At 52.1% G+C, this 12,282-nt stretch overlaps 1 protein-coding gene across 1 annotated transcript; it reads right to left on the bottom strand.

Annotated features, from left to right (window-relative positions):
- Window positions 1-414: 414 nt before the first annotated feature.
- On the bottom strand, window positions 415-10,414 carry UNC119B (unc-119 lipid binding chaperone B). The gene is made up of 5 exons (XM_069081810.1): window positions 10,106-10,414; window positions 9,143-9,256; window positions 7,797-7,908; window positions 7,526-7,698; window positions 415-4,085 (listed from the first exon to the last, which is right to left on the bottom strand). The coding sequence occupies exons 1-5, from the start codon at window positions 10,386-10,388 to the stop codon at window positions 3,973-3,975; spliced, it is 795 nt and encodes a 264-aa protein (XP_068937911.1). The 5' UTR covers window positions 10,389-10,414; the 3' UTR covers window positions 415-3,972.
- Between the last annotated feature and the right edge of the window lie 1,868 nt (window positions 10,415-12,282).

A 12,282-nucleotide genomic window follows, 5' to 3' on the forward strand; every position in this document is an offset into this window, starting at 1 on the left:
CACAAAGAGATCCAACACAAATGTGGCCTGCCCAGGGCAGGGCTAAAGAGAGTCCTGAAGCTCAGGGATATCAAATTACTTGCCCAGAAGTACCCAGATCACCGGGGTCTCCTTACCTCAAAACCAGCGTTTCCACCTTCCATCAGGAGGAGGAGATATGTGGAGCGTGTATTGAGTGCAGAGGAAATTCCAAAGATGGCTTTACCCATTCTTAATAAGAGTTGTGGAGTCACGCAGAATCAAATTGTAATTATGTCTACTTGTATAACTTCTTCCAAAAGCCTCTCTCCAGAAACATGGTCACAAAGCCACAGCAAACCATGCTCATCTTTGCACTATTAAAACATCACTAGTTAAGAGATTATGCTGGCCCCTTAACAGGGATCAAAAGTGAGAAACCATACTCCTGACACATGCTGTGAAAATGTCCTTTTATTCCTATCGATTGTGACAAAATAACATTTTATACAAATAAGTCACCTAGTTCACTTTGGACACAGAGACATTACAATGGAAGAAAGGTCTCAGGTGGAGACAGCAGGGAAGAAAGGGAGAGGTATAGACCAGGTCACTGATGCTTCTTATATTCTGTGAAAATAGATTTACATGGAAAAAATAGAATTTTACAACTTCAATGAATTTACATGATCCTTTGTAAAACAAGAGGGAAAATCCACCAACTACCAGATCCTTCTTGTACAAAAGAAATGAGTAACATAGAGAAGGCAGCAACAGAGTGCCTCGGGTCACTGGGTTCACACGCCCAGGAGGTAATTTCTGTATTTGGGAATATTGGTGCCCAGTGCAAAAGCACCTGCTGGACTGCCTTCTGACCACTCTGTCCCAATCCCTGGGCTGGATGACCCCCAAAGAGAGGGTGTTATCACCTATGAGGCTTCTAAGTGACCTAGCTCCCTGCTGTGCTGGTCACAGCTAGGATATCAAAAAGCAACATCTCTCATATGTGTTCTTCAGCAAGTGAAAATTGTCTGTTCAAATGCCCTGCAGTAAACACTTACAGTGTGCCCCCCTCTCTTTATGAAGACCCAAAACACCAACACCGTGTGTCAGACATCCAATAACAAAGGCAGAGAGACTGTGTCTCTCAGGCTGTTTCCAAAAGATCACTAGCTTCAAGCTATGAGGTGACAGTAAGTCATCCAACTCTGACCCAAATCTACCTTCATCTGTTCTCAACTTATGCTTGAGGATGTTTCACTTAACAAAGGAGGATCTTCTTTGGAGAAGGGTATCCTCGGCCTGAGGCTCTGTAGGAAAGGACTGGCTGGTGTAATGCTCTAAGGTGAAATACAATGGACAAAAGGGAAAGGATAAACAGACCCCGAGGACAGAATCTGCATTATGCTGGCCTGGTCTCCCCTGGCAGGTTTCTGCTCTTCCATTCTTACTACCGAGAGGCCCAAAACCTTAGGAACTTGATGTCTGGCTTTACTACTTAACAGAGAACTGGGATGTCCTCATCTCATCTCACCCTAGCTACAGATTCTAAACTGACGCTCACATCAGCTCTCACAGTGGCCAAGTTTCCTATAGCATCTCTTGACCACCTAAGGACACAAGCCAGAAAGTGGACATCAACAACACTAGTTCATTATCAACAAGGCATGACTTCCTACTTCACTTACAGGGTTCCCAGAGTCTCTAGTAAATTCAACTGAAGTTCCAAGGAACAGGCCAAGGACCGTCAAACCAGCCCACAGACTCAAATACCTGTCCTCTCCGGCCTGTTCCCAGGAAAGAGTAAACACTGTATATGGACAGATCAATGAGAAAGAAATCTTAAACAAAATCCAGTACGTTCTGATCCATGCTCCAGACAAATGTGATGGAGCACAGAGCCCCAGGGCCACACTGTATGGCTAAAAGAAGGTGGTAGGAGTGGTGATATGCATAGCTCCCAAAGATCACCGCTGTGAGCACTCTGCTGGAGGGAGAAGAGACCAGTGTGGGTCTGCAGCCCATTGGCATGGCTAAAATGGAAAACCAAAGGTCATAAGGCAGAAATGACATCTGCCCATAAAAAAAGGAGGAAACCACAGCAAGAATGCTGCCCCAGCAGCACTGGGGCAAAGCCACGGGTAAGGCACCAGGATTTCTGCTCAGCTCTCATCTCATTATCTGTCTCTCCAGTAGGTAGATGGCCCCTTCCCTCACTCAACTCTCAAGCCCAGCCTCCAGGCAAAGGAGCCTTTGGGGCAAGGGATATAGTCAAGGCACAGGGAATGGGCATGGGCAGACCCAGAAAAGACAGTCTTGACCCATTTCTACCACCCAGGTTTTAAGAGCCATCCCAATAACCACAATGACCAGAGGGGCTCTGGCAAAGAGAGACAGGGACATCCAAGAAAAACAGCAGTCCTGCCTTTACAGGAAGGACCTCTAACCAGTATCAGGGGCACTGCTGCACCCCGCTGTTTGTGGCTCTCTTGGGGCTTTCTATGAGGACTTCCACCAGACAGATTTAGACTAGTGCTAATGGTGACTAGTAGTGACAACCTGCTTGTTAAAAATCCATGATGTTTTGATCAAGCACCATAAAACTACCCAAACAACCATCTAATTGTTTGCAACTAAAGAGAGGAACCAATCAATGGACACAAGTCTGAAGACAGGGGGACTCCGTGAGATGTATTAAAGCCATCTCTGAAAGGCCTATCTAGCCTGGCCTATCCTCCCCCAAAACTCACTCTTTTGTCCAATAATTATAAGGGCCACAACCTTTACTTTGGTCTGACAGCTAGGGAAGGTTCCAACAACTTTAGTGGAAAATCAAGTTGAGGAGTTTCTTAAGTTCAGAGGTCATTCCATATGGACAGTGTCCACTTTCCTCCTCAGTGCTCCAGGCCACACTATACAGACTAAATCCCCTTTTAAGATGGAGCTGGCATCTAAGCATAGCTCACTTGATGACCACAATGATTCCGGGAACCTGAATTAATACTATTTTAAGTCTAGACTCTGATCAGATAAACTGGAAACACCATTGTCAAAGTATAAAACCTTCTTGAGAAGTTCAGAATTTTTGAAATAATATAGTGGGGGAAAGACTGGGAAGCAAGAGGCTGCTCCAGCCTCAGAGTAAACTATTACCCCACAAAGAAAATCAACATATTCAATCTAATGAGATGAAATGAGCACGTAAGGCGGCAGAAGCCAAATTGGCCATGGGTTTAAAGCTCCCCCAAAATGAGGACAGGAAGGCACTGCCAGTATAAAGAGAGTAGTCCTGCCTGGGAACTTCCTTTGGAGAGGCTGAGACCTCAATCTAACTCCAGGAGAAGACATCAAACCTGACCAAGGCTCCTGGGAACCAAACAGAAAGCAGCTTCTCCAGGAAATTAACTCTGGTATCTAGCCTCATGACACCCCCCCCCCCCATCCCTAGGCCAAAGCCCTACCCAGCTCTGCCCTCCTGTTCCTCCCACCCCACACTCCTTTGGGCTGGTATGGGGGCAAGTAGTCAGAAAAGACTATGCCAGTCAAAACACTGAGACTGTGAGAGGAGGAATAACGGAGGCAGAGGCCCAACCTGAAGGCTTACACAGCAACTGGGATGTCTGCTCAATAAAAGGCAGCTGTGAGCTGTCTGAGAAGCCCCCCAGAGGCCTCCCACTTGAATGTAGTTCTCTAGGAGAGGGCTCAGCTGAAAAACACAAACAAGTGGACACAGCTAAAACCAAGTGGAAATAAACTTTTGTCTTTAACTGGCTTACAAAGGCCTTATCCTAACCTGTTATTCAATAAGAGTACCTTTGAGATCTAAGGGACAGCTAGAAGAGAGGGAGGAAAGGAAGCTGGGGAAGGACAGAGCAGCCCTGCTCGGCGTTTCCCGTGGTGGAGAGGAAGCTGCTGGCCCTGCGTTGCTCCACTGGGCTGTGGGCTGTGGTCGTGGTCCTCGTGGCTTGGTCCCCTCCGCACACCTGGCGCAGCACCTCGCCCTCCTGCCTGCAGCTACTGCCCCCCGTTGTAGGCATAGTCAGCCTTGTTGTGCATGATCAGCTTGTTGTCCACAAAGTAGAAACTGTCCGATCGAGTCTCATAAGGGTGCTCCACCATAAGGCGAACTGTGAACCAAGGGGAGAGGCAGCGATATGAGAGGCGCCCACAGGCCACGGCAAGCACTCATTCATTCACTCCTGTTACCACAGACATTCAGCATTATGCTTCTGGGGGCCCAGTCAGTGTGGTGGGACCTTGTGGCCAGGGCCCATGTATTCCCCATACTTAGCCCGGTGCCTGGCACCTAATAAATGTTTACTGAATGAATGACTGACTCTCACACAATTGACAAAGCACCTTCACAAAACCTCAGGGAGTCAGATAATGGTAGGAAGTCTCAGAAACACTGCATTAAACCTCTACAAGGCACCAGTGGTAACTCTTGAGAGGTAAGTGGCATAATACAATTTACAGAGAGGCAAACTGAGGCTCAGAAAGGACCTAGAGTGAGTAAGCAGCAGCTATAGGACTAGAACCTGGCTCTTCTCACTCAACTCAGTGTTCTTTGAGCTGGCCCTCCTCATCGGGGTGGTCTGATCAGGTGCCCCCCAACCATCTTCTCAGGATCCTCTCCCAATATGGGTTCTCAGCTGACTCAAGGGCCTGGATTCCAACGTGCACCTCTGTGAACAGGGAGTTAAGGTTTTCACAATCTTTTAAGAGCCCCACAGAAAGACGCTACTGTTGGGTCTAGTTTTTAAAAAGATGAAACTCGTTAGGCAGAAGTTCTTAGAAGCCACTCAGGACAGACAGCTCTTTAGTTTAAGAGCTGACACTGGAGGTCTGCACAGTGTCTCACCTGGATCTTCTCATCTGATTCTCAAAATCACCCTTTGAGGTGTTACAAGTATAGAACACTACCACCCATTTTACAGAAAAGAGAACTGAGGCTCATTATCTCTTCCCCTGGAGCCACCCACTCCTTCCCAAGGGCACCAGGATCCTCCCAGGCTATCAGCTGCATAGCCCTGGAATCTTTCCTTTCTGCCCTCACCCTACACAACCTACCACCTCCAGAACACCCTTCTGTCTACGAGGACAAACCAAGGCAATGAGTGTGGGAGCAGTGAACGCTGAGCACCAAGGATCAGGTAACTCGATGACTTTAGCCTGTGGATGGCTCTGACCTGAGGCTCCAGGTTCAAAAGTTCTCTAGTTATTCAACCTCCTACAAACATACAGTGAATGGAACGCTCATCTTGAGAGTCTGGAAAACCCAGAATTTAAATCCTGTCTCAGACAATTATGAGCTGTATCACTACAGAAGTCAGTAGCATTTCAGCCTCAGTTTCCTCATCTATAAAAAGGGGATCACAACAACACTCCAGGTAGATGTGAAGATCAAAGGGCTTTTCAAACTTTGAAGTGCTACATAAATGTTCGCCTGCTCCCGACTGTCCTCCACAACGTTGCCACGGTGATATTCCCACAGCAGTGGTCTGACCAGTCACTCCCCTGCCCGGGAGCAATCAGTAGCTACCAACTGTTTCAGAGACACACTACACACTGCTTTGTTTGGACCTAAGGTCCTTTCACAACCAGATCCAGCCCAGCTTTCAGGCATGACTCGGTAGGATTTGAACACAGGACTTTCCTTACTCCAAGTGCTCTCCATACCACATCCTGGTTCTCTCCAAAATGACAACAAACTAGCCCCTCGTCCACATCTAGAGCACATGCAGGAACACAAAGCCCGTCTTATCTTATCAGCAGATGCTGCTGCATACTCTGCCATGGCTCCGGGGAGAGGGCGGGCCCTGACTTGGCCTTCAATGCCCAGCTCAGCTCCAGATGCAAGAGCCTAAGGCTGACTCTCCACAGAATGACCCATCCCAGGGGCAAAGGGAACCTGGGTCAGACACTTGTGACTAAAATGTGGCATGTCACCTCAAGAGCCAGATTTCTAGGGGGGAGACCACACCGGGACCCAACATCTGATTTGGGGTATTTGTATAGTCTGTCAGGAAGAGGGGCTGAAAGGGCCCAGCCAGGTTCTGCAGCGTGCCCTGGAGCCCTGGGCCAGACAGTGGTCCAGCTTCAGCAGCTTCCTCCACACAGCCTGGGCCTGCCACATCTCCCCATCCACATTTCACACTGCACAGTTCACACCACACACACTGTGCTCACACCCTTCCTCTGCCTGAACTCTCCTCCCTTCTCCTCTGAATTCCCGGTTATCCTATAAAGCCCAATTCAAAAAAGCCTGGGAACTCCTCGAACAAAGGCCTTCCCTCCTGAACACTTGTTTTGCATCTCTCTAACATGCTCAGGCATTACTGGTTATAATTCTCTGCTGGGGCCCTGTCCCCTTACTAAACTGGAAGTTTCATGAGAGCAGAGACTAAATCATCTACTCTGGGTCATCTTCCCAGTGCAATGCCCAGCACAACGCTTCTTCACATCCCAAGCGGCCTCCAGGACCCACAATGCCTCCTTATCTCCTACTCAATCCAGGCCTCAGGACAACTGGTTGACCACCCACCCTCACTTCCTTACTGGCAGTCAGGTCCACACAGTTCATCTATGCCTGGAGTTCTGAGCGTGGAGCTGAGGACCCACAAGGGGAGAAGAGCAAAGCAGGTGAGCTCAGGGAAGACGCGATTGTAGCTACTTGTGAGCAACATCAGACAGAAACAAGAACCCAGGCCTGGAAACGTGGCTTTCCCTCATCCTTATTCTACCCCTCAACATGGCAGCAGCCAAGGGAACTTCTGTGGTCAAACCCTAATATTCCCTCATAACCCAATGACATAAACAAGGTAAGGAATTAGGAACAGACCCAATGGAGAAGGAAGCCCCTTTGGACAAGGTACTTGCTATGTGGCCCTAGGCAATTCAATCGAATTCAGCCAGCCTCCATTAAGCACTACTCCGTGAAAAGCAGAGGTAGCTAGATGGCTCAGTGGATACAGTGCCAGGCCTGGAGTCAAGAAGACCGAGCTCAAATACTTCTAACACTCATTAGCTGGGTGAGCTTGGGCAAATCATGCAGCCTCTGTCTGCCTTAATATACTCAAGAAGGAAACCATTCAGTACCTTGGCCAAGAAAACCCCACAGACAGCATGGTCCACGGGGTCGGAAGGAGCTGGGCATGACTGGGCAACAACAGGTGCCAGGCACTGGGCCAAGTGCTTCGGAGACTACTACAAACCCACCAGACTGCTGACTTCCAAGGAGCCCAGCACAATGCTGCCATGGGTGAGGACACAGGGCACACAAGGCCACAAAGCAGGAGACCAAATCAGAGACTTCAGGAATACAGGAGGAGAGCGTGGCAGGAGGAGGAGGCAGGCCAATGAAGACTCCACAGAAGCTGAGCCGTGGAAAGGAAGGGATGAAAAGAGCCTGCACTGGGGATGGGGGGGCGGGGGATGGCAAGCTGCCAAGGACACATTCACTTGGGATTATTACAGGCTAGTGACTTCACTCCAGGCCTCATTTTCCTCACATGTAAAATGAAGAACTTTGATTTACAGGAAGGAAGGAAAAGAAGGAAATACATACTGACATCCTCGGAGAGCTGAGGAAACTCATAGATATGTTCACATGTGTTCCTGCTACTAGGGATGCAGAAGCCAAAATCAAAGTCAAAGTTTTTCAGCAAACGCTCCCGAAAATAGTGCCGTTCAATCATTCGGAAGTTGGACACTGGCTTGTCTCCTACAGTGAACTCCACCCTGAAAGAGAAATCTCTGTAAGCCCCAGCCTAGGACAGCAGGGAGCAGGGTGCAGAATGCACAGTGGGGCCCTCCAATCAGGGACCCCTGTTACTCACGTAGCCCCAACCGTTCGGAGTCGGAGAAATGCGGGCGTGAACTGATACCGAACAAAACGTCCCGCACTGGTGTCTACCTCTCCTCCCTCCTCTTCCTCCTCTTCCTCTTGGTCTGAAAGAGCACAAAGAGGCAAGGGAAAAAGGAGACAAAGTGAGGACCAGCTGGTAGGTGGAGGTAAGAGATATGACTCATGTCTGGGGCTAGTTAGCTCATCAGGGGGACAAGAAGAGTGTGACTGGGGTCAGGTGAGTCACAGGTACGATTCTGTCCCTTGGCCACAGACTGCCCTCGCTGGTGACACAATCTGACAGCCAGAGGCAGGAGTGGAAAGGGAGAGCAGCTGACACAATTCAAAGCCCCCTACTGATGGTGCTGGGTTGTGGCATCAGGTCCTCTTCTGACTAGAAAACATCAACAGAGACTGATGGGGAGGTGAGGGATTAGGTGGTGGACAGGCACCTGCCCAGCAGGAAGTCCACCAAAAGGTAAGAGACCATGCAGTGAACCGGCACTGGCACAGAGGCACTCAACTTCCAGGGAGAGTTCCTCCAGGCCCAGGCTGACACGAGGTAGGGGTGGTCACCCCCATTAGCTATCAGATTACATACGCCTCAGGGGAAGACATGAAGCTACTGGGCAGCTGAACCCTCCCTCACAGGGTCCCAGGGAGGACAAACCCAACTGAGCAAGTACCTTGGCAAGATATCCCAGGCTGGGGCACCTTGTGTTACTCTAACCCCTCAACAGCTGCAGGGGGCACTAAACCTGAACATGCCTTAACCCAGGCACACCATGAAGAAAAGGGATACCCAGGCTATGTCCTTAAGCTATGTCCTTAAATTCCCACTCTGGGCTAATCCTGAAGCACCAGGAAGATCCTAAAGCGATTCCGAGAGTTTCCTGGGGCTTCACTGGGAGACTGAAGAGTTGGGATATAAACTTGGATTCCTGGGGGGGAAAAACAAACCCTGCAAACATCTGAGGGGGAAGAGAGCAAAGGAAAGGAAGTCAAGGGAACAGAATAACCTTCTAGCATGACCCTGATGATAGCAGCCTTTCCAGAAATGTCCCTTTGAGAAGTACAGCCTAGCTTCAAAGACTACCTGAACACCACGTGATACTGGGGGCCTGGTGACTTGATGCTGCCATATGTCCAGCATATGTCTAGCATCCCACCACTGCGGGACACTGGTCACCTCACTGGGGACACCAGATATTCCCAAAAGGTGAGGAAGTAAACAGGAGGCAGTAACAGCAAATTCTACCAGCATCCATGGCCCTACTGCCCAACTCTGCCCCAAAGGACAGAGAAGCAGCTGCCTCTCCCAAGGATGGGGTGACCTACCTGAAGCAGAAGGTTTGGCAATCTCAAAGAGCACCGTCCCTGTTTCCAGATCACGAATTTTAAATCGGGTAAAATCAATACTGTAGATGTTGTCCTCAGGTTTGCAAAGATAATCTGAAAAAGGAGAAGAATTTCTAGGTTCCTAACGCCTCCCCACACACATACAGGTGCCAGAGAAGGATTTTCACAGGATTAGGAACCATGGAATCCAACCCCTTATTTTACTGAGGAAGAAAGTGAATAAAGGTCAAATGACTTGCCCAAGGTCACACAGGGACTTCAAGAGCTGAAGAGGAATTCCCACCTGGGTCTGCACTACCAACCCAGAGCTCCTGCTACATCAGTCAGCCTCCTAAGGCTCAGAGATCATGTCAAATGTCATCAGAAATAAAAGTGTCCCTGGACCAGAGAGCCTGTCCTGGGCCCCAGTGCGGCTCTCCCCAAACGGGGGCTCCCGCTCAACGCCCTTACGTCAGGTGGGCACCGGGCGGGAGCGCTCCGGGGTGGGCCCCTTCCACATGGCACTCGTGCCGCGGGTCAGTGAGCTCATAATCTCCTTTGTACCCCCTCCGGAGCCTCGGCCCCGCTCCAGAAGCCCACCGCCGGCCCGCTGCCCCCTGGAGCAGGCCCGAGCGGCCCCGGCCCCCTACTGGGCAAAGGCCAAAGCAAGGGGGGGGGGGGGGGGCGGCCCCTCCTGGGGGGGCGCTCTTCACTAAACCAAGCAGGCGATGGTCATTCGGGCTCCCGCAGGGGCGGCCAGGGACACAGAGGGAGCTAACTGCGGCCCATTCTGTTAGAGCACAGAGGGTCTCCCCCCTCCCCCCGGGGGCTGGTGCCGGAGAGGGTTCTGGGGGGGCGGGGCGGGGGGGGGGGGGGGAGGGGCGGGGGGCACGTCCGGGAGGGGGAAGGGTGGGGGGAGGGGAGGCCCCCCGAACCGGCCGTGGCGGGGGCCAGCGCACTCACTCTCCGTGACGCGGCTGAGGCGCAGGACGTGCTCCGGCCGGATGGTCTCCAGGGCCAGCAGCTCCTGCTCGGTGACCGGCGGGACCCGCCGGGCCTCGGGCCTCCCGGAGCCGCTGCCGCCGCCGTCCGCGGAGTGGTGGTGGGCGGCGGACGGCGGCTGGCGCCGGGCCTTGAGCCGGTTCAGGACGCCGCCGCCTGGCTTCTTCTTCTCGTCCTTGGTCCCGCCCAGAGCCCCGGGTCCCGGCCCCGCCGCCGCCGCCGCCTTCGGGTTCGAACCGCTCATCGCTCCGCCGCCAAGATGGCCGCCGCGCCGCCGCCGCCCCCACAGCGCCGTAACTATGGAGAGCGCCAGGGGGCGGGGCGGGGCCTGCTCGGGGGCGTGGCCAGAGGGACCAGGGAGAGCGTCTCGGCCCGCCCCGCGTGCCTCTGGTACGGACCCAGGCGCGCTCAGGGGGAGGGCCCAGGCCGAGGCCGAGGCGTGACGCGAAGCCCCCTAGCCGCGCCCCCTGCCCCGGCCCCGCCCCTGGCGGGGGGCGGGGAGGCCCTCCGGGGCGCAGACCCCCCGAGCCCCGCCCCCCGGCCGTTGGAGGGACCACGTCCAAGTCTGCACCCGCGGGCCTCACTTTCCGCGTCTGTAAAATGGGGATTATAGGAATTGGGGACCCTCGCTCAGGGCGGTCCTGGGGCTTAGGTGACATAATGCTCGCAGGGTACTCTACAAACTTTAAAAGCATTAATTAAGGGAAGGGGCACGGATTCCACCACCACGTGCCTGGCGCTGTGCTGACCAGCGCTCTTTATAACTGCACCCCTAATCCGGCGTCCCCTTGCGGCACCCCGCCCATCCCAGTCCACCCAGATCCACGGCCCCTGAGCCCCTTCCATCGCCTGCCGCTGGACCCCCCCCTCCCCCGGGCTGCCTGCCCCTCCAGGATCCCATCAGGCAGACCCGCCCTGTACCCCCTGCATTTCGGGGTTCCCGGCACCCCAAACTGCCATACTTCAGGGAGGTGCTGTTATTTTTACAGTTGAGAAAACTGAGGCAGGCAGAGTGAAGCATCTGACCTCCTCCCTCAGCTCGTGTCTGAAGCTCAAACTCAAGTCTTTATGCCTCCCAAGCCCTGTGCTCCAGGCCAGGGTTCAAATGGGACCTCAGACACTAGCTGTGTGGCCCTGGGCAAGTCACCGAACCCTATCTGCCTTGGTTTCCTTATCTGTAAAATGAGATGGAAAACCACTCTAGTATTTCGGCCAAGAAAACCCAAAGGGGGTCACAGAGTCCAGGCATGGCTGAACAACAAAAACATTTGGGATCAGTTCTTGGGTCAAACAGGGCTCTGCTTCTCAGTTTGTCACCCCGGGCAAGTAGTTTAGCTTCCCTGGGCCTCAGTTTCCTCATCTGCAAAATGGAACTGGCTGGACCAGATGCACTCAACGATCAATCCCTTCCAAGACTAAAAGTGTCCCATGATTCAACAATGAGGTCGAGACCCAAGCTGGACTCTGGGATTGTCCCCTTATGTCAGTTACTGGTGTACAATTCTTGGCCCTGCTAGATAACCTTTTAAAAATACCCCCCCCAAGTGCCTAGCAGTGTGCCCCAAACACAAGAGGCCATTCATAACAGGCCTAGTATCATCCTACAAGCCCCAGGAGCCAAGGGAACTCTCCAGTTGTCCTCAATTGTAGAAGATCCTTCCTTCTCCTCCCACCAAATTTAACTTTTTAATTACCCATGCTAAAATCACTTTGCCAGGCATTCAATTGTGATGCCTTCTCCTTGAATTAAATAATTTCTAAGGTCTCATCTGGCTCTTAACATGAGAGAAATGCCAGTGAGGTGGAACCAGGGCTGGGCCTGAGCACACTCAGAATCCCAGCTCAGGTCATCACTTGGCTGGTGCTGATTAAAATGACCTTCCACACACTCTATATGGACCTAATTAGGTAATACTGTCTCCCCTACAAGAATGTAAGCCCCTTAAGAGCTGGGCCTCTTTTGGGATCCCCACCACAGTGCGTGGCATGACCCATCAGACCCATAACACGTGTGCTGATTAAATGGACAAGCATCTCACCTCCCCAAATGCCAGTTTTCTCATTTTGGGGATGCTGCTGATTTCATCACCCACCACTGCCACAGATCTCCTTGGGTACTCCCCTGAGGGGGTAAGGGT

Source organism: Petaurus breviceps, unplaced genomic scaffold, assembly GCF_028583685.1.
Source record: "Petaurus breviceps papuanus isolate PSGF00001 unplaced genomic scaffold, PetGlider_PUasm1.0 99, whole genome shotgun sequence".
NCBI lineage: Eukaryota > Metazoa > Chordata > Mammalia > Diprotodontia > Petauridae > Petaurus > Petaurus breviceps.